General features: G+C 34.7%; 2 protein-coding genes across 2 annotated transcripts in view; one reads left to right on the forward strand and one right to left on the reverse strand.

The window, feature by feature from the left end:
- Adss (adenylosuccinate synthetase) overlaps positions 1–23,736 on the forward strand; it is a 58,320-nt gene that overhangs the window by 26,692 nt on the left and 7,892 nt on the right. Inside the window, exons 2-7 of the mRNA XM_089641166.1 lie at positions 8,295–8,397; positions 9,989–10,122; positions 10,732–10,877; positions 12,410–12,615; positions 12,894–13,048; positions 17,963–18,087. Of these exons, the coding sequence (XP_089497292.1) occupies positions 8,295–8,397; positions 9,989–10,122; positions 10,732–10,877; positions 12,410–12,615; positions 12,894–13,048; positions 17,963–18,087 (869 nt within the window). The remainder of the gene's footprint in view (positions 1–8,294; positions 8,398–9,988; positions 10,123–10,731; positions 10,878–12,409; positions 12,616–12,893; positions 13,049–17,962; positions 18,088–23,736) is intronic.
- Positions 20,628–23,324, reverse strand: LOC149417075 (uncharacterized). Its single transcript, XM_089641168.1, has 2 exons — positions 23,227–23,324; positions 20,628–23,148 (listed from the first exon to the last, which is right to left on the reverse strand). Exon 2 carries the CDS (start codon positions 23,065–23,067, stop codon positions 21,952–21,954), a length of 1,116 nt encoding a protein of 371 aa, XP_089497294.1. The 5' UTR covers positions 23,068–23,148; positions 23,227–23,324; the 3' UTR covers positions 20,628–21,951.

Here is a 23,736-nt window from a genome sequence, read left to right on the forward strand (position 1 = left end):
ACCCGTCCTTAGTGAAATGTACTGTGAATGTCCAAATAAAAAAATATTATGATCATTTCGTACGGTGATGCTAATACGGATAAAACTAATTTCTTTATTTGAAATTTAAGGTTCGATCGGTCAGACTTTTGGATGTTGTGTTATTATTTATTCTGTAGAAATGTTTCAAGTACATCATCATATTTACCCATGATATACACGGCGTCCGGAAACTAGTGGTCATTTATTTGGAGTCGATTTTGTGGTATAACTTTTTTGATTAGAGCATTATTATTCGTTCTCAAGTATGTACATCAACTCCAAAGTTGGGATTTTTTAGGTTTAATTTGAAAATAAGTGCGGAAAACCGTAGACCTGGCTTCAAAGGTTTTTTTTTTGGTTTTCTGTTTGGCTCTAAAATGTATATTATCTTTCTAAAAATAGGTATCATTTATGTGTATCTTATAAAGTGATCAATGATAATGATGATATTATAAGAGCTTTATTGGTAGGCGCCCTACATCTTTGTTTATGTTCATGATACTGCCTACCTATTATCATCGATCAATTACAATGACATAATGTAAACATCACGCACCAGGGAAGTAGGTGTGCCGTATTTAATTGGTTTCAATTGCGTTTTATCGATATTTACTTAGCGTAAGTAAATAACGATAAGGAAGATTCACTATTATATCTCCAGAATCATTTTCAAAATTGAAATTTTAAACTCATCAAATATTAAGAGGAACGGCTGCGCGCTTTTTCATACAAAATTTAAATTTGGATTTGATGCCAAAATACCCGACCAATCCTTCCCAAACTCATTATGTTTAAATGCTGTAAAAGTGTCAAGGAAGGTGGTAAAAGGATTTGTAAAAATGGGCTACTTTTCAGGGGTTCTTTCAAGACTTGAGCGAAAAAATAGCCCGTTCCAAAGCTTGAACTGAAAGAGAGCGTGTATTTATTTCAGTTGTCTATACATATAATACATATTAATAACGTCACGACGCTAGCTCCGATGGGAGAAAGCCAAGTTATAAATTAGCACAAAGAGACGCTCAAAGCACGTTTTCCAATGAAATTGAAATAGTTTTGCTTAGAAATAAATACAATATAATGTTATCCATGTTGCATAAGTAGCCGAGAAAACTGGTTGGAACACGTCAACCATTTGTAAATAGTGGAAGTTGGCAACTTGCATTCATTCCCTAGGAAATCCGACCCTTGATAAAGTAACTCATGATATTATGGACTTTTTTACCCACTTCTTTGTAATGAGCTTTCAAGTGATTTGAGATAGTACAATATGGTAGGTAAGTGAGATAAGGACATTTTTTGCCACACTTCTTGGTCGCGCAGACCCGTGAGAAATCACGGGATATTATACGATTCGTTCTTAAGTTCAATAGCTCGGCTGTGGAACGAACTGCCGGCCTCTGTGTTTCCTCCCTCCTACAACATGGGACTCTTCAAGACCCATGTTCACTCCTTCCTCTCCACAAAAAGACCCTCCACACAGCATCCCCAAAGATGCCATAGGCCCTGAGGGAAATTATTTTCTTCAGGGCCTCCTGTGTGGAGTTAATATAAAAATAAAAAAATTAGAATTGTATTATAAGTGAAGCTGAAAGTATTTATAAAATATTTGCCTCAGGAGCAAAAAAGTACCTAATAAGAGGTACGAACAGAATTTTACCTTTCGATGATAACTTTAAAAATCATTAGTGAATCAGATTTAGATCTGACAAAAAATTTAAGAAAATAACTACTGGTTTCCACAATTGTAAATCAGTTCCAATTTTGATATTTAAAAGTTCACTGAACCCGAATAATTTTGCGATCATAGACAACCAAAATTAGTATGTTTCATATGTTTTTTACCACAAATAATTATTTGATTCGCGTTTCCTCGGGCATCTCCGATTTTTTTCTACCGTACACTTCAAATATATATGTTGTATAATGAGTGATATCCACATTCGACTCCGTGTCTCATTCCAGTGCAGATATAATGCATTGAGTCTTCTTTGGGCGTCCACGACTTTTCCTACCATTCACTACTGCATACCATATTGATACCGTTATAATACTACAATATGTCGACTTCAATTCGACTGCGTCTCTAATTCCAGTGTAGAGACAAACCGTTAAGTCTTCCTCGGGCGTCCCAGGCTTCTACTACCATTGAAACCACTTTTTAAACATTTCTGGCAATAGAACCCGTGACAGACCACGCTATACAGGGTTTTTCCAATAAGAGGTGTTTTTTTGATATTCAATCGTAAAAGATCAATGTTTTCGTTGCTTGTGTGGCACGTAGCGCCGTCTTGTTGAAAGTAAACGCTGTCCAGATCAATACCATCCAATTCCGGCCATAAAAAATCATTAATCACCTCTCGATAGCGCAATCCATTCATCGTAACTGTTGCTCCAGCCTCATTTTCGAAAAAGTAAGGTCCAATGACTCCGCCGGACCATAAATAGCACCAAACAGTCACACGTTGAGGATAAAGAGGCTTTTCAACAATAACTCTTGGGTTTTCCGAGCTACAGATGCGACAATTTTGCTTGTTGACGAACAAGCAAACACCACCGAGGTGGAAATGGGCCTTATCACTCAAGATGATTTGCATTTGATTCACTCAAATGAATTTTAATAATTTCAATGCGTTGTTGAAGCGTGTATTGTTCCATTTTTATTAATGGCGTAGTTTCTACTTGTCAAATGTCAAAAAATGACAGCTTCAAAAGTAACTTCTACCGAAATAGCGGGCTATTCAAAATAACACCTCTTATTGGAAAACCCTGTATGTTCGCGACACACCACCAATGGGAATTATGGCGAGCGATATGTTGAAATAGGCCAAGCCATGATGCGCATAGCGTAATGTGTCGCCTACCTAATAATAACGAAATTTAAAATTTTCAGCCAAATAGATCCAATAGTCTATAGGGCATTACACATTACCTTTTATTTATTTAGATAGATAACTCCTAAGTATCATAAACTATTACTGTTTTGTTGCATGCTAATGGAAAGTTGACTCGCGGAAGGGGGCGTATTGTTTTTTTTTACGAGCAACACTCACGATTTTGAAAGCAATTTAAATTGAATACATTTTTAAAATTCTACTGGACATCTCTCGAACATTATCTATCGAACTCTCCTTCGTTCCAATAATGCAAATGAAGGCCGTAGAATTATGGAAATGGGTAAAAATATAAATATAGTAAAAAAGTCAGAAAAAACGCAGGTGAACGAGGGTCATGTCAAAAGTTATTTTTTAATCAGTATTAGTGAAAGACCACCATTCAGAATCGAAAAGTTAGCTTGAAATGGGCCAAATCCCAATAGGCAGGTAATTATCAACCTTCCCCTTTACATTTCCTTCCTCCGTGTTAACACTAGTCTCACAACATTCCCCAAACCTTGAGACGTCATAGTCCGACTGGCGAGTAGTCAGAAAGTCTCGCAATCATACTCAGCTCGGTTTAACCCCCCGATCGTTTTAAGGTCATATAGGATGACCCGGGGTAAAGGGGTAAACGTTTTAAGGTAGTTTTTAAAAAGTAAACCGTTGAATTGTTTGTTTGGGAAAATAATTATTCTTCCATGGAAAAACATTTTAGTATGGAAAAAATTATTGAAATTTAGAAAAATGTTATTTATCCTTTTACTTCTACCATCATGTAGTATCACCTCCCGAAGTTAGTGCACTTTACCCCCGGACACTGCATATGACGGGCCGTCCATATTAAAGAAACTTATGCAAAAATACTATTTTTTTCTACGTTAGAAAGAGACTTTCTCAGGAGAAAAATGAGAATGACTGATTTATTGACTCCTGTTAAAAACGTGATTGCAATCCATTTCCTAATGAAATATTTGTAAATTCGGAATAAATGTATATATCGTGTTCCGACATCCTAATAACATATTCATGTTTTACAGATAGTTTGTTACGAAACCTGTCAAGTCATTCGTTTAAGGCCTGCAGTCCCGTTTTTAAAAGGAATACGAATAATTTTACCAAATTTTTATTAAATTAGCAATTATTAAAATATCAGTAAGTTTTCTCTGTGCAGTTTGGCTAATATGATGAATAGAACGCCATGAATAAAATAGTCAAAGTGAATAAATAGTCAAAGTGAATAAATAGTCAAAATGAATAAATAGTCAAAGTGAATAAATAGTTCATATTTCGTGCAGCTAATCTAACATTCGGAAAAAATATTTAATTTTTTATATTGTATGCACGAGTTAAAAAGAGGAGTTACAGTTTTCTTACAAATTCCCTAAATAAAGGGAATGTTTTGTCGAAATTTCGAGTTCTGTCAATTTTTTCTACGTTAGGAGTAAAAAATTGAGTAAAAATGTGGTAAGTGTTTTTGACAACATTTTTCATGTTTAATATTAAAATTTTATTACTTATAATGAGTAATGTTTATTTTGAATACATACACCGGAAAGATAATTTTATCTAGTTTCTAGAACATTATATTTTATAACGGAAAAATAATATGTATAATATTGAATTACATTGGAAACATTGCAAACTGGGCAAAAAAATTGAAAAGACTGAAGGTCCATACCAAAACCGTGTTCGCATAATTTTGTGCACGGCTGCTTCACTTACGTTGTTAAGTCCCCGCATACACTTGTTGCTTACCTTTCTTGATGTGTAAAGAACGTGATTGTGCATTATAAAAATATTATATTGCTCGTGTAAAACAGTATTCGTACTTATATATCAAACGTCTAATCGTTAAGTATTTAATTTATGGAACTAGGAAATTAATGTTTTCAAACATTTCCCATGACTCATTCGTGATACGCAATTTATATTCATAATAGCAGCGCAATTATGTTTTGTGTTATCGCGTCGCAATCCGCGGCCGTTTCAGCGGGAACTCTAAACTTACCGGGTTATTTATTTTCTAAATGAAAACAATGTTATTGCCTGACAACTAGGAAATTCTCGTTTCAAGACAATCAAATTGACAATATTACAATATAGACAGCCGACAATTTCTGCTAATTATCAGAGTTACACAATAACATAAGGCTACAATAACCACAAATACAATCTATCTATATAAATACAAATGTAAATGTTCGTTTGTTCAAAATCTTAAATCTAAATTTACATACTTATATTATATAGAAGCATCTTTTTACCTATCTGTCACCTGTGAAAACATGCTTTTTTTTTAAACTGCACCATCTGTTGAACGTAAAAGCAACACGCGCTATTGTTTCTCTATCTGCACACACGGACTGAGCCACAGCAACTACAGCTAGTAGCTATATAAATTTATTCATAGCAATGTTTCGAAGGCTTATAAAAAAATTATATGGGTGTGTTTTTTTAAGTACACTTCGCATTTGTTTTCGATGCATTGCAAATCTTGGAAATTAACCCACTTCCCGACATCCGATCGAGCTGGAACTCGGCAAATATACTCGTTTTCTTTTATTACAATGCATTCTATCAACTTGCTGTCCCACTTCCGCTAGCGACAATATTTAGGCGTAAACAAGACGGAGGCTGTTCCTCGCCGGTGGAAGCGTTTACCGCCGGCAGCTTTTACAGTTTGTAATTTTACAGAGTAGTTTTTGAACCGTATTCATCATTTTAAACTAGTTAATTATTTGTCTGAATTTAATTTCACACACGAATTTTGTCATTGCATTTTCTCAAACTATTCGTTTACCTAAAGTATTTTTAAAAAAAAGATAATTATCGCGACGTTTTTACCGCGAAAAGTGCAAATGACAGCTGTCAAACTCATAGATGACAGATGTCAACGCATGTACCTCGTGATGATGTGATGACGAACATGAAAAAAACGTGCTTGGTGCGAAGGGCGCCAATTCACGGATGCGGGGGAGCTCGAAGCTCAAATCTTTTGATAGTATTTGACACTCAATGTGAACACTTTTATACCCCTTGGGATTCGACCAACCATAAAAGCAGTTCAGTGAAATCATGACTACCTTCAGGTGCACTGCAATGTGCAGTGTATAGAGCTAGGTTTTACAAGTTTTTAATGCATTTCAGTATTTTCCATGAAAATTCGTAAGTAAAACGTTGACATTGTAGAGATGCCTGTCAATAATTTCAAATATAATTTTCAATAATAATTTAATAAGGAGAACTACGAATATAATCAAAATCTATTATACATTTATATATATAAATATTCTTGTAAAAATATTTAAAAAAAATATAGCCATAAAAAAAAAAAATTATATTTGGTTTTGAGATATTTACAAAATATTAGCTGTCTTCTAAGGGTCAAACTAGCTTAAGTCCCCGGCGTTGCCCAGGATTAACACACAGTTTTTTTTAAATCACATGTATACAGTAATTGTCATGAAAATTAAAAATTTGTTAAAATTAAAAATTGAAAATTGAAAATTAAAAATTTTGAAAATTAAAAATTTTGAAAATTAAAAAGTGTGCAAAATTTCATCAAGAAGTATCAAAATTCTGCCTTAAGGTGTAGGGGTGGTTTTTCGAAATTTCATGTAGACAGTGAACTTCCTCCTGTTTTGAAGATCAAGTGTGGAAATTTTCTTCAATAATGACAGGAATCACTGGTTAAAGTAAGTCAAGTACGACCCTTAACACCTGTATAATACCTAGTTAAAAAAATATATTTCACAAATTATATTTTTTTAACAGGTGTAGGTATATTTTATTTTGAACAAGTACTAACACTTACACTTCGCACTTTATTGTAATTTTGTATCAGTGCCATCAGGCCGCCAGTTATTTCGCGTAAATGGCTTCAACCGAAAATCGTCCTTTATTTGTTCTCTGTATTTCATTTTTCTTGTTAGTGTTGTTGTTGTTTGGGAAAAAATATAAATAAAATTGAACCTGAGTTGCGGTCGAGTTGGAAACATTGGAATGGCTAAACGCACGCACTATCCGTATTTTAATAGGCACACTGCGTTTTCATGCGCATAGCCAATCTGTAGGGTCCTGATAATTTCACATTATTTTTTGTAGAGTTTAAAAAAGTTAGTTTAGAAAAATTTAAAAATTTAATCTCAGAATGCAGCGTTTTCAACGTGAAGTTAGCTGAGTTTCATTTTCAAGCTCGTCAAAACTAAAGAAAATAGAAATATTATATAACTTATTAATATTTTAATTTACGGGAAAATCGCCTGAAAAATACGCACATATATGTCTTTGCGTTTTTTTCCTGAAAATGTGCAAAATGCGCATTTTTCATAAAAAAAATTTCATTATCGCAAACCCGAAACTAGACGTATCTACCAATCAGCTGTTAGGCTGCGGCCGGCCAACAGGCTATACCTATAATTTTTATTATATAGGTCGGTTACAGAAACGGTCTATTTTCCTGAAAATATAACTTTTTATTTGACCCTTGAAAAAACAATCCTCACAGAATTAAAACATAATTTTTCACATAATAATAAACTTCACTAGTACCGATGTGCGCTACAGACGTCTTTTTTTGGTTGAACGGCTGCTTCAATCTGGTTGAGTTAAACCATGTGGAGATACGTTTTAGAGCATGCAAACACTCAACTTTTAACCAATTTGGACCGTCAGTAGCGTGGTTGAGCGGTTGAATTAACTTTACTCAGTCTGCCTATGGAGCCATCGTGCATAATTATTTGTGAGGGTACGTTTATTAAATAAAATGTCAGGCGTGACTAATGGTTGTGAAGTTTTGGCAGATTGTGGGAAGTATCCCACAATCTGCCAAAGTAACAAGTAAGTGTAATAATCTTGTAGTAACAAGCAAGATGTAATCCGATAGAGATGCCAGGAACGAAGCTCTTGTGTCCTTTTGGAGTAGCAAAATTCTTTTTCTTTTCTATATTCTCTTCAGAAGGCGAAACAATATTTATTTATACATTGTGTAATAATATTAATGAATAACTATATAAAAGAAAAATTGAAGTGGTGTTCTACAAATGATTTAAAGTTAATAACAATAAATAAGTATCAATTCCTGTAACATAAGTTTAAACCATGATAGTACCATGATAGAGAAATAAAAAATTGCGCCATAGATATTATGTGGGCATTGTAGTGTTTCGCTAGACAGATCGGAAACGACTGAGGCCCATGAAATCGGACACGAGAATTGGATGAATTATTTGGTTCATCTGATTAGATAATCGAAAGCAAAATTTAATACATTATTATTCCCTAGAAGAAAAAGTACTATCATTTTTTCCTCAGATTTCCATGAATGCTTATAGTTACATATTACAATATATATTTAGTTACGGCTTGTTCCAATGATGTTCTTTCCTTTGGTTTCAGGGAGGCAACAATGCTGGTCATACGGTGGTGGTGGACGGAGTGGAATTTGATTTCCACTTACTCCCGAGTGGCATTATCAACACAGAGTGCAAGTCCGTTATAGGTGAGGCTTTCACAGCTATCTTCATAGTCCATTACTCAACATTCCTTTATAATTATTGTACTGGACAGCAGATGGATGTACCTAAATAATTATGCCGAATCCTTTGAGGCTTATCTTGCACGATGAGTCATCTTGATAAGATTTAAAATCACTGTACACTTGTCATATCACCATTTCAAGGATGAATTACTCTCACGACAAAACTGTGGGACCTTAGTAATTAATTCTCTGCACTATGGCGCATTTGTTTACAATATTTCTGTTTAGATATAAGAATAATTGCTCCACATTAACACGTGTAGAAACTGTTGAATTTTAACCCAGTAAATACGCAAACAACAGGCCCAATCAGTCAGTTCTCCGACGACTTTCATGACGTCGTGTTTCATTGCAAATCCTTCCCCAAGGTACCCCCGAGAGGAAACCGGCATTTTACAGTCGATGTCACTGGCGTTGTCCAGTAGTCCAGTGTCCAGTGTCCGGTGTCCAGTACAATTATTATTGTATCCCTTTTAAAATATCAAATTTGATGACTGGATTTTTTTTTAAATTTTGCAAACATTTAGAACTGCCTACCACAAACTGTCACGCTTTAGTCATCAAAATTTTAGCGACATTTTTTAATAGGTGTAACTACAACAACAAAATGCTGTTGTTTATATCATCATAAATTAAAAAAAAAAACATGTAAATTTTTGGCGGTGATTTCAAACATTGCAAACAGAATGTTTGCCGTGAAACTCTTTTGCATGTTCAAAAAAAAATGGAATTTGTTGAATATTTCGATCATAGCGACCAGAAATTCAATCAATGGAACACACTTCATAGGGTTTCGTTTGAGATAATGGTTTTTGCTTTCAACCGCCAATCTTTGAAAATAATAATTATATTAAAATAATTAAAAAAAATTTTAAATGTAGTTACTACACCTCAACTATAAAATTACTGTTAGAAATTAAAGCCTACTTTAAAAAATAACTTCATTAACTGAATTTAAAATCAGTTTTGGGCAATTTGATGATGTTTATATGTATAAAATGTTAAAAATGTACATATTTTATTATATTTGGTTTCACTTTCACACAAATCATTACAAAAACAAGAATGATTTCCGCATCTCCAGTGCAAGGAGCATAAATTTGAGGATTTTTCCATTTTACAGGTTTACTAGTATAGTTTCCTTTTGATTAAATATTCTTCCACACAAGTCACAAGAGACAAGAAGATAACAAAATGGTAGACTTTTATCACATTGTTTATACATATGTATATTTATAGTTGGGACCTGCACAAAATGATTGGTATACAATATTCATATAATACTATAGGACAGCAATGCCTCTACAGCCATTCAAGTAGGACCTCTCCCGATCTGGCCTGACATGCAGTTGGTGGGCAGACGCATCTGTCGCCAAGACCTGGACCTGTTAAGTCACCAAACGCAGAGAACCACTCAGGGTGACCTCTGGCTGAGGTGTTGGTTATCCAATACCCGTACCTGCCTCCCAACTTTATGCAGTGCCGTGTCCTTTCAGGGATTGGCAATCTTTTGTTAGTACACACCTCAATTAATCGTGTGCCCTTCTTGCAGGCAATGGAGTGGTGATCCACGTGCGGAGTCTCCTGGAGGAGCTGGAGAAGAACGAGGCCAAGGGAATGAAAGATGGCGCCAAAAGACTGATCATCTCCGACAAAGCTCATCTTGTTTTTGACTTCCATCAGCAGGTAATTAAAAATAATCTTTAAACAACTGTCATTTTTTCACATTCAAACCCAATGAACCCAAACATATTGTATAGACACATTATTGTCTCACAAAATTAACACAAAATGTGAAAGAAATAAAAACACCTACATATTAGAGATGAGTAGGTTCTGGGTTTTGTCAGAGGCCTCCGGTTGTGCTTCCTTTTAAAAGAACTCGAATTCTAGGAGTGGGTCTGGGTTCTGAGTTCTTGGGTATGAACTGTATGATGCAGAGTTACTTCCCCGAACTCTGTCCGGGACACGGATGAGGACTTGCACCAGTGCGGGTCCGGACCTGTACACTGACTCGGTTCATGTTCTCAGTGAGTGGTAATCAGAAAAATGAACTTAAAATCTTCCACACATTTTTTAACGGTATTCATAGTTTGTGAAAATATCCCATTGGCGGGTGCGGAGTTTCATTTTCAAGGAGAAACATTTAAAAACCCGCCAAATGGCGGAGTTTGCAGTGGACCTGATATGATCTCTATGACGTGTCTGTTAGTTTTGTAACGTCATTTAGAGAGTGTCTAAAAGAATAGGACTAGTCTATGTAATGCTAATGACGATGTGATGACTTGCCTCCAGGTGGACGCCCTCCAAGAGGCGGAAAAGGGCAAGCAGTCGCTGGGCACCACGAAGAAGGGCATCGGCCCAGCCTACTCCTCCAAGGCCACCAGGAACAGTCTGCGTGTGGCTGACCTCGTCGGGCCACCCGAACACTTCAAAGAGAAGTAAACACACCACCACCTGTGGATTTATTTCATTGTACACATTGACTACTACTTGATAGGTACTTTCTTTTTTAAATTCCTCCAGACATTATGTACCTACCGCCCATTATGATCGGTCCCTTGTCCTTGACCTGATTCCGCTTCAATACATTTAGTCTGTAGTAAAAGTTAAGGTATTTCAAGTATTGTTTTAATAATTATTGTTCTGAACACCACAATACAATATTATGTATGGTTATTAGGCTGCGTTAAGCAGTAATTGTTATAAAATATGCCGATTGCAGGTAGATAAAAGCCGTCTAATTGAGCGCAGCCTCTTAACTGTCAATTTACACAAGTTTTTGAAAAATTGCATTTGTTATGCAAAATTACTGGCTTATTAATAATGAACAGAGCTAATGAAGCTCATAGAATTGAAAGACGTCATATACGCAATCAATTGAATCCGTTTGAGCTTGTAGAAATGGAATTCAGAAAGTTGTTTAGGTTATCACGAATTATGGCTAAAGATCTCCTTGCCTCATGACCAATTAACTCCCTTTTTAGTGTCAAAATGTAGGTACATGTATATTAAAGTGAGTGTATGCCAATTCAACACTGGCAATTTATTCATATGTAGCCGTTTGATGTTTAGTAAGTTGATACATAGACAGTACCCTCTGGTGTTGCCATCATGGGGCGATATTTCATTTATATCGTTGTCAATATTGGCTTCGCTATCGACAAACCTAAAGAGTGCAACGGTGCTTGGGAAGTCTATATAAAATCATTGTCAGTTAAATCTTTAGATCCGATATTGTTATTTACGATTTGACTATTCTAGACCGTTATGACCGTTTAGTCGTTGTGAACAGTCGTGCTCGGGAATGATAACAATTTACTGACGTTATTGATAAGATCTTTTCCGATGAGCTTGTGCTAGATGCCTCAGGGTATATTAAATATATCCTCGTTTGTGTAAAAATGTTGGTTAAGTATCGTTAAATTTGTTTTTCAGGGTTTTACTGTCAGAATCACCTACGTCAAATTTTGGTCGTTTGTTTTGTATCGGATATTGGAGTCGCAATATTGTATGCCAATCAGTGTGTGGTTTTATTGTAGACTGTAATCAATATTTGACACAACTATTGTTTTATGTGGGTAACAGTTAGAAATGGAAAAGGATTCTGACTTACCCTTGGTTTTTTCGATCGATATTTTGGCCTTGAGGGTTAATGCTGGTTATCACTGCACAAGTTTCCGTAATAAACTCGAATTAAACGCAATAAAAGAACAAGTTTACTTCGCCGGTTTTCTTAATAGACTGGTAAATATTATGAAGAAATTGTTGCAATTTCACTGAATGTAGGTACTCCACACTATCAGACAGGGACAGGTAATTGGGTGGAGGAATGCAGGAGCATGTGTTCCTAGAGGGAGGGAGATGCATATAGTTGCGTCAACACATATACTCTAAAATGTCCTTTAATAATACGTTTGGCGTGAAAATCTCGAATCATATCTGGAATTGTGTGTTTTTTGTTTGTTGTCAGGTTCCAGACCATACTAAAGCAGTACCAGCGCATGTTCCCCGCGATGGAGGTGAACGTGGAAGAGGAGCTTGCGCAGTATGCGATCTTTGCGGATAAACTGCGGCCGATGGTGCGTGAGACCGTGTCCTACTTGCACAGTTCTCTGAACGAGGGGAAGCGGATCTTGGTAGAGGGGGCTAATGCCGCTATGCTCGACATTGATTTTGGTAAATATATACATACATACTGAATTAATATACTAGCTGATTTTCTCATTTATTTTAATTATAATAATTTAATTTTTAAGTATTTCCGTAAAACCACAGATTTAAAAAACTTATATCTAGCAGACAGGAAGGACTTTATCAACTAGATTCAAGAAGCTTATGTGTTGCTATAAAAGTGAAATTTTTTTTTCAAAATTTACAGCAAATCTCTCAAATCCAAATTCATTGTCAATCAAACATTCTAATAATGTGTCCCAACGATGATCTTTGTGTTCCAGGAACCTATCCTTACGTTACCTCTTCGAACTGTAGCATCGGGGGCGTGTGCACCGGGCTGGGCCTTCCCCCCCGGGTCATTGGAGACGTCATCGGAGTGGTGAAGGCCTACACCACCCGCGTCGGAGACGGACCCTTCCCCACCGAACTCACCGATGTATTTATTTCTGTTTCATTTCACAATATACACTAGTTGTTAAGGCCGAGTGTAGACCTGTCAAAATCAACTATTTTCGACACACAAGAACTCTGTTGTTCATTTCCAAAACAATATTTTTTCTAACTAGAATTTATTTTAAAAACGTTTGCCTGAAAACAGTAAGATGGCGGTAATGTAAATCTTCGTTATCATCGTTATAAAAGTTATGAATTTCAGTTACCAGATGGCACTATTTTTTTGTATTATTACGCATTGTAAAAAATATACCTACATTCCTCTTCCTAGCATCCCATGTTTATATATGACGGCCGGCATAGTCCAGTGGTAACGCATTGGACTGCCATTCCGAAGGTCGCGGGTTCGAACCCGGCGTGCGCAAATAAATTTTATTTGATTAATTTGTGTTATTTCACAATTAATTAATTAAAATAATATATAATATTTGCGGCACGTTCCAGAGTGGAAGATACTACCAGTATCGCCCTGGTGTAAGACCACCATTCAGAATTGAAACGTTGCTACAAATGGCTTTAGCCGTGTTTAGTGACTAGATCTGAATAGCCAGGTACTTCCCCACCTTCCTCTTTCCCTTCCCCGCTTACCTTCAGCCTCACAACATCCCCCAAATTGGGATGCCATAGTCTCACTGGCTCCAGACGGGAGCAGTTGGGACTCTTGTGAGGTATTCACTATAAAAAAAAATGTTTGTATTGACATAAAAAAGATAGTGCTATGTATTTGTCTTTGAGAAAGGAATGAAGCAACCGCAAACAACGCATAACGCTGCTTGCGGTTGCTTCTTTCCTTTCGTTTCAATGTGTTTATAAATTAATACTGTCACTTTTTCATACAACATTTTACATTTTATCTTTGGTGACACCTATAGCGGAGCGGGTGGGACTTCAACACTTCTCATTTTAAGCAGCCATATAATGTTGGAGATTTATTGCTTTCCCTACTTGAGATAGACAATAGATAAGCCGCCACCAATCTCGCCTTCACCGCCGCCGTTATAGACATCTGTGGGCCATATAGCCTGTCCGTGTTTCCGTCACTGAATCGCCAAAGACCATCGCCCTTACAAGAGAATCATCTGGCGATTCCTGCAACCCCGCTGCACAACCCCCGCGTCCCTACGCCCTTGGAAGTAAGAAATCCAACTGAAGCCGCGCCCTTTGTCTTCTGTCGATACGCAGTAATATTTTCAACAGTGAAATGACGATGAAATTAAAAACCGATTTACTTAGAAAATCATCGAGTGAAGAGTGCCTCACCATGAGTACCGTTAATTTACCCCCCCCCCTTCCTTTAATCATAGCTGGTTGATTTTAATTTCTTTGTAATATACAATTACATTTTTACAGCATAACATCCCTTTACTACTTTGTTTTATTGCAAATCATCGATCTTTTACCATGTTCACCAATTCATTACTACGCGGATGACAAAACAGTTCATGATAGATTTTTGTTTTACAAGCCCCCGAAGGGCACGAGGGAAGAGTTTTTTTTTTATTAAATCTATTTTTTTAATTGTTTTATCTACCTATTCTTAATCAAGGTGTCAGATGTTTGTTTAAATAAGCAGAGCTTGGTATGTTTATTTAATTTTTAAATTTGTTTTAAACACTCGAGAATTTTTTGGCATACAAATATGGCGTGTTTGCAAAACATCTTAGTAGTACTATTAGGTACTACCTAGAGTACTTATAGAACCTGAAAATATAGACGAGCCAATTTTGTAGAAAAAACTCCAAGTTAGGACAAATAACGGTAAAAGGTCTGTGAATGTTTTTTTTTCATGACCAGATTTTTTCATTATTACTTCGACGGTCTCCGTGGTCGAGGGGTAAGGCTCTCGACAAGCAATCCGAAGGACGCGGGTTCAAATTCCGGAATGTGCAAATAAATTTTATTTGATTATTTGGTGTTATTTCACAATTTAATTAAATATAATATATAGAATATTTGTGGCACGTTCCATAGTGCAAGATACTCTCAGTATCGCCCTGGTGTAACACCACCATTCAGAATATTAAGCTAGCTTGGAATGGCTTTGGCCGTGTTTGGTGACCAGAACTGAATATCCTGGTACTTCCCCACCTTCCTCTTCCTCGTCTCATTCCCCTCACCTACCTTCAGTCTCGCAACATTCTCCAATTGGGGATAGGCCATAGTCTCACTGACTTCAGACGGGAGCGATTGAGACTCTTGTGTGGTATTCAATTCAAAAATGTACTGCTAGACGTAAAAAGTAGAAGAAAAAAATAATATAACTGGAAGTGGGTGTACAAGCGTGTCTCCTGGGCCACGGAAAAAATATCATTGTAGTCCTGCCCCATGGTTGACCTTGGTTAATCTCGGTAAACCATGGTTATCGTAATAAATATTTAGAAAAATCTACTTATTTAGCCCTGAGGGGTTTTACATGTAGGTAGTACAATTTTAACATCATTATTTAAATTTAGACCGCAGAACGGGTATTATTTATTGAATAAGTGAATCTACCTGGCTATTCAGATTTGGTCACCAAACACGGCTAAAGCCATTTCAAGCAACGTTTCAACGAAAGATCTGTTTTTGAAAAAATAATAAAATACACAGATTTGGGAAATGAGTTCAAAGGAATTTGGCATTCTCACTATAAAAATATTACCATTTGTAATTTCGGCTACTGGCATTATACCTAGCTCTCTTATAAAAAATTTAGGCGTATTAGATCTATCAAAAAATTTATATATAAAAATGCAAAAGTCAGTCATTTTAAATACATGTAGGATTACAAAATATTATCATATATGGCTTGTAGAGCATTGACAACATGGTCAGGTTCTCTAATTTTCATACCGCGTTGAATTCGGCTATCCGCTAACTCTGGCAAAAGTGATTCGTTGAAAAACTTTGTCAGGCGTGGTAACACTTTTAGCTCAAATTCATTGTCAGGATATATTCTTATTACTTCTACTCCACTTTCAGAATAAATTATAATGTCACAGAAGTCCTTTCTTGTAATGAATAATTGTCCTAGAACTTGAAATGAATAATTATGTGACTTCTTCAACACAAGTATTCCATTCTGCACGGCAAAGAAGATATTATCTTCCAGAGCTGCGTCAAAAATAGTTTTGTTTCCGATTGAGGGCAGGCATTTTACTTCCGCTATACCATTTTCTCCAACCAATCCATCTGGACTTGCCCCCAAGTATGGCCATTCCTTTCTCACAAAAATACCACATGGCGACACTTTGACCTTGTATCTTTCCTCGTACAAGTCAATCGCAGTCTTTTCTTTGATTCCAAAATATTATCATATTATTAATATTTAATTTTTAAAAATATGGTATAATATCATATAATTTAATAATAATAATATTTTAATATAATTAAAATTATAATATATATTTTAATAATTATCATATATTATTTATTAAATTATATGATAATTATTAAAATATATATTATAATTTTAATTATAATATATATTTTAATAATTATCATATAATTTAATAAATAATAACTTAATAATATAATCGGTTTGAAAAATAAACAATAACCAAGACTCCGACCATGATAGCGCCATCTGTTGGGATATTTAAAAGAAGCTTTTAGTTCGATGTTCTACCGTATTAAAATTTTCAAATAGGCGCCACCAGACGGCCTATTTTAAAAGTCATTTAAAAATCTAAGTATTCTTTCTTAAATTATAGTATAAAAAATATTAAATTAACTTTAAAAAATGGAAAAATATAATACCAATAATTTATCGTTTAGTTTTGTTAAATAAACGTATCCAAAGTTTTATAATCTGCATTTTAAAAACAAGAACAATTAGTGTTTATGAAAAAATTAAACTACGAACCTATTTTATTTATTTTTTAGTTTTTTTTTTCGTACGTTTAAAAAAAACCCCTTCAGGTATTTTTTGACGATATTCAGCCTTTAATAGTATTTTTTAAAACGCACGTATTACGGTCTGAAAAAGGTCATATTTTCGATTTGATTTTGATAATTACTAAGCCTATGTTAATTTAAAAAATGTATAAAAAAATTTTTACTTGTTGAAAACACTATCATTATCGATTTGCTTAATAATATTATCATTATTTTAAATTAATAAACAACTACACTCGGCCTTAATGATGAAGACTTGTAGCAGGTGGATTAGTTTGGGTATTTGGGAAGTATGTTGACGTGAGATGGAAAGGCTGATAGAGATATTGAAAGAACGATGAATGCAAAAAACTCCATTAACCTCTGGAAAACCATTTGTGCACCAGTGACAAAAAATTTTCCCGTCGACAAACCGTTAATGCGCTGCTGGCATTAGAATTTCGCCCTAGCTGGAATTTTTTGATATGCGATTTAAACCTGTATACCATGAGAAAGTGCATAAATTTTTTTAACAGAATCGCTTGCACTTGAAACACTTAAAATGAGGCGTATGTGTGGTAAAACCGTGAATGTTCGTGTGAGGTGTGCGGAGATTCGCAAAGAATACAAGACTGATGCATGCGTAATGAGTAACATTAAGAAAGGGACATGGGCATGTAGAGCGAATGAACGAAGAAAGAAGTGCAAGAAGAATATATGACGCGGATGTGAATGGTAAAAGAAGTGATCAATTGAACCAGATACTTTATTCAGGCTATGTCAAGAGTCAGAATAACAGAAGAGTATGTATCAGGCGTTTTGCGTGATGCGAGACATCTATTGATAAACCGTGAAACTATTAGCAGTGAAAAGCTGTTAGCTCTGAATATCGAAGTTACGAGTTAGATTCTGGAACTTTTAAAATAATTCCTAAATTTTTTTTATGTATCCTAAAATTGGCCACATTTTGGCCAGCGTAAATTATAATTATTTTGTCCTCTTCATAGACAATGTCTGACTACTGGTTGTTTGCCCTGTCTAGAACCTCGGCCATCTTCTGCAGTCCAGAGGGGCGGAGATCGGAGTCACCACCCGGCGGATAAGAAGATGTGGCTGGCTGGATCTAGAAGTTGTTAAGTACACCGCTCTGGTCAACGGGTACTCTTCGTAAGTTATGCATTGTAATTGTCTTAACTCAAAAAAACTTATAGAGCATCAGACTATTGTAATGGGTGTTTTACGCAATGCTTTTTTTTCATACTGATCACCACATGGAAACGGAAAGTCTTTACTTTTCACAATCGTTATATTCATCTTTAAGATGTTATAGTTGCCATTAGAGAGAAAATAATATTTTGCAACATTACTAAATCTTCAAAAAATGGCAACACCTTCAACATAACAATAAATCACATGGAAGTATCTGTCATTTGCCTTTGCAGTTGCCATCAACAAATCATCAAAAATACACCATAACAAACATAATACACGTAAATAAATTATAGGTTTTTTTTTATCAATACTTTAAATATATATAATGATATTTTCCTTGTGATTTGAATGACAGTCAATTAAAACACAATTGAGTTTCTCTGTAATGAAAGAAGAGGTTTATTTTGTTAATCTCACAAGAGTTACATACAGAAAAGCATTCAGTAACAAAACATTACCTGTAATGAAAGAAACGACATTTAATGTTATTAATTTTATGTCAATTCCTTAATCACAATCCCGATAGGAATTACAAATTATTTCCATCAATCTGTCATGTCACAACCCATAGATTATTTTTACTATGTCTTAAACCATAGATTACGAAATATTGATTCGACTGTGTAGGTACTGTGGCGCACATCCAGCCAGTGACAGTCCACGACACACACAGCCAAAATGACGAGACAAGCTCGGCATTAAAGAAAATTATATTTTTCTTTACATCTCCCCCCCTAGGGAAGAAATAAACCCCAACCCATTAAGTATCCTCTTTTTGGTTCATTAATGCAGGTACTGGAGTTAACTTTGAGATGTGGAAAAAATTCGATTCTGATTTTTGTCGACCAGTGTTTATCTTGTAAATTGAGTTCGATAATTTTTCTATAATTTTGTAGGGTCCGATTCTCAATTCGTCTAGCTTCTTCCTATTAAGTTTGTTTCCATTCTCCACAAAAACAATATCACCAACGTTGAAGTTGAAGTGTCTCCTGCTTTTATCGTAAATTATCTTGTTGTAATTATGTGACTTCATAGTATTTTCCAGAGCTTTTTTTCTGTCTTGCATCAAACTGATGTCGGTCTTCTTAAGTTTTAACTCATTTGGCAAAATCGTGACATCTGTGCCGTTAAGTAGATACTGTGGCGCATATCCTGTGACAGTGTGCTCCGTTTCATTATAGATTTTTACACAATTATGTGCTATAGTTGTCCAAGCTACTTTTGAGTCATTTTCGTTAATTTTGCATCTAATTTTATTGACCAGTGTTTGGTTCAATCTTTCATTTAATCCATTTGAGAAAGGTGAGTTTACTGCAGTAAAAATTATTGGAATATTTTTTTCATCCAAAAATTTTTTGAATTCTCTAGAATTGAGACCCGGGTATTGGTCTGAGAGTATCATGCCGATGTCATTAGTTTCTGTGGAATTTACGAGTTTGATGAAATCATTGGTATTTTGAGTTCTTGATGTCAAAATATATGCAAACCTCGTAAAATGGTCTGATAGCAAGTGCAAGTATCTCTTTGTTGACCGTGAACCCCCAAAACCGCCTATTGTATCAATGGAACATATTTCAAAAGGTTTTGTTGCGGGACCCAAGTGGGACATCAATCCATATTTGTTTTGACCTCTTGATTTGTTCTTTAAACATACTGAACAACTTTCGCAGGTTCTCTTTATATTGTTTGTCATATTTTCTGCTGTGTACAACGAGCTTATCATTTTTTGCATTTGTTTAATTCCTATGTGACCTAGGTCTGTATGAACATTTTTGATAAATACTATGCTGAATTTTTCTGATAGAATTATTTTTTCTCTTTTTTTTACTTTTTTGTAATAAACATTATTCTTCGATATCAATTTATCTCTTCTGCACTGTATCTTCTCATTTTTCACCTGATCTTTTAAGATATCTTCTAATTTTATTAAGTTGATAACTTTTAATTGCTCATCTTGGTTCTCATCTGGTTCTAAGACTGGGTTTCTGCTTAGGCAATCGGCTTCAATATTGTATTTACCTGGAGAATATTTAATTTGAAAATCATATTGTGATAGGTAGTATGTTAGATCTCCTAATTCTTCATCAGTTCTTGATTTTATATTCATATTCTCTAATGGCTTGTGATCTGAAAAGACAGTAAATTTCTTACCTATCAATAGATGTTGCCAATATTTAATACATTCTTTGATAGCTAGACATTCCAGATATATAGCTTTCTTCCTTTTTTGAACTTCATTCAATTTCTTTGAGAAGTAAGCTACTGGTTTTTCCTCATTGTTTTCTTGTGGCTGTTTTAGGATAGCTCCCACTCCTAGTATACTAGCATCTGTGTATACATGTATAGGCAAGTTCGGGTCAAATATGGTCAATATTGGTTGAGAACATAAAAGTTGTTTCATCTCATCAAATGACTCTTGGCATGCCATAGTCCAATCAAAGGTTTGACCTTTTCTCAAAAGATTATGCAACGGATCCAATTTTATTGCTATTTTTGGCACATATTTATGGTAAAAGTTTATTTTTCCCAAAAATTGTCGCACGTTTTTCTGCGTTTTTGGGGTTGGAAAGTTTCTTATTGATATCAAGTTATCTTTCAGAGGTCTAACTGAATTATTTTGTATTATGTGACCCAAATATTTAACCGAGTCAGCTGCGAACGTGCATTTTGTAAACTTCAGTCTTAAGCCTTCACTTTCAATCGCTTGAAACAGCTGTGTTAGATGTTTGACATGATCTGAGAAAGTTTTTGAAAAAACCAGGATGTCATCTATGTAATTTACTGTGAAATCTCCGAGTTTGTGTTTCCGTATTATGTTACACATTATCCTCTGAAATATTGCTGGTGCGGTTTTTAAGCCGAATGGCAAACATGACCATTGGTAATGTCCTTCTTGAGTGACGAAAGCAGTTTTGTGCCTGTCTGTGACTCGCAGAGGAATTGACCAAAATGCTGAGTTCAAGTCTAGTGTTGAGAAAAACTTACAATCTCTTGTTTTTACCATCAGGTCTTCAATAAGCGGGAACGGCTGTGATTGAGGGATAACAATTTTATTTAAATCTCTGAAATCTATGCACAATCTAGATTTTTTGTTTTCATCTTTTTTATAAGCCAATGTAACTGGAGCTGCAAATGGACTATATGATTCTTCTATTATATTTTTTTCTAGTAATATTGCAATCTGTTTTTCAATCTCTTTTTTATCTTCGATTGTGCAACGATACGGTCTTTTATTGCAATATTTTTCCACTAACAAATCAATGTGTGCTTCATAATCTTTTACCTTTCCAATGTCATATTTGTCCTTTGCAAATACAGATTTATTCTTCACTATTAATTCATCAATCACTTTTTGTTGATCAAAGTCTAGATGTTTTATATAAGTAATGAAGTTTTTTTTTGTAAAATTTTCATTGAAGTTTATTAAATTATTAGATTGGGTTTGATTAGAAACTATTTCATTTATTTGTGTTGGAGCTTTCTGACTGATTTCTAAGTTTTCATCTTGAATTAAGCTAAATTTTTGTATGCAATCAAGTCCAATTAAAAAATCGTAATCAAAATTTTCTTTGTCTATTACAAAGACATCCATATTTTTTTCAATGTTAAAAATAGTTACATCCAGTGATATCATACCAATTGCCTTTTTAACGCCATTAATTGTTTTTAAGTTAGTATTGTTCGAATAACCTGTTTTTTCATTGTTTATCTTCAATAACCTTGAGTTTATCAATGACACATTAGAGCCCGAGTCATAGATTCCAAATACTTCAACATTTTTATTTAACACTAACTTTACTTTAATTAATGGCGGCACTATTAGTTTTTTTGGTTCTCACATTGCAGTTCGCATTCTAATTCTGAATTATTAATGTGCTTTATTTTCCTCTTATCATTTTCATTATTATTATTCTTTGTTCTGAACCAACATAAATCTTCTGAGTGATAGCGCACACCTTTATTTAATTTTTCACAAATGCTACATTTTTCTTTCAACGGCTTAGTATCATCTTTCTTTCTCATATACTTTTTCTTCGAAACTAAATGTTCTAATTTGCCAAGTTCATTAAACAAGTCTTTTGTTTCTATAATCTCATCCTTGTTGATTCTATCTGTTATATAATCTGGTAAACCGGCAGCAATTATATCGGTTAAAGTCCCCTGATCAATTGTTTTTCTTACTTCAAGTAAAAGTCTTTCTTTTTTAACCGCATATTCTAATAATGATCCTGATTGATACTTGAAAGATAAAGCATACCTGCTAGCAGTCCAACCTTTATCACCATAGGTTTGCAGAAAGTTTGATTTCCAATCTAACCACTCTGATTGTAAACTAAGCTTTATCATCATGGACGAATACCAATCTGTACATGATTTGTCCAAAAATAATCTGAAGATTTCAATTTTTTCTTCATCCTTAGTAATGTCAAACCTTGCACATTCTGTTTCAAATACTTCCATCCAGTGACATGCACTTATATTTTTTCCATTAAATTTTTCAAGTACAAACCTGTCAGCTAACTTTTTCATGCTTTGTTTTTCGTTTTTCTGCTGATTTTCAACTAATTTTTCCAAAATTTTCACTATAGGGTCTTCTGAACTCCTGTTATTGGCAATAGACACTTGTTCTTTGGTAATTTCCTCTAGAAATTGGTCCTGAAAAATTATGTTTTTATCCTCATCCACATATGTTTGTGAAATATCTTCTGTCATTTTTATCCATACACTTCTGGTTTGGTGTCTTTTTTTTAATGTATTTTTTACTGTAGCATAAGCCTTAGAGGTGTAGATAGGTTTGTGGAGTGATGCTGCTTGACATTCTTCAGGAATCAGGAAAACTTTGTCATCTTGTGTAACAATTGAGGTTATGGCAATAAAATTAGACTTTCCGTCTGTTGTTGGTTTTGATTGAAATGTAAACTTCAACTTTTCCATATTGTGACAAGAAATGTCGTTTTATAATGATATTTTCCTTGTGATTTGAATGACAGTCAATTAAAACACAATTGAGTTTCTCTGTAATGAAAGAAGAGGTTTATTTTGTTAATCTCACAAGAGTTACATACAGAAAAGCATTCAGTAACAAAACATTACCTGTAATGAAAGAAACGACATTTAATGTTATTAATTTTATGTCAATTCCTTAATCACAATCCCGATAGGAATTACAAATTATTTCCATCAATCTGTCATGTCACAACCCATAGATTATTTTTACTATGTCTTAAACCATAGATTACGAAATATTGATTCGACTGTGTAGGTACTGTGGCGCACATCCAGCCAGTGACAGTCCACGACACACACAGCCAAAATGACGAGACAAGCTCGGCATTAAAGAAAATTATATTTTTCTTTACATATAAAAAAAATAAACACGCAACATTTCAACATATTATACAGGGTTTTCCAATAAGAAGTGTTATTTTGATATTCAATCGTAAAAGATCAATGGTTTCGTTGCATGTGTAGCATGTAGCGCCGTCTTGTTGAAAGTAAACGTTGTCCAGATCAATACCATCCGATTCCGGCCATAAAAAATCATTGATCATCTCTCGATAGCGCAATCCAATCACCGCAACTGTTGCTCTAGCCTCATTTTCG

The sequence above is a fragment of the Hesperophylax consimilis genome, chromosome 16 (assembly GCF_061612785.1).
Source record: "Hesperophylax consimilis isolate HC1 chromosome 16, BYU_Hcon_1.0, whole genome shotgun sequence".
Classification (NCBI taxonomy): Eukaryota; Metazoa; Arthropoda; class Insecta; order Trichoptera; family Limnephilidae; genus Hesperophylax; species Hesperophylax consimilis.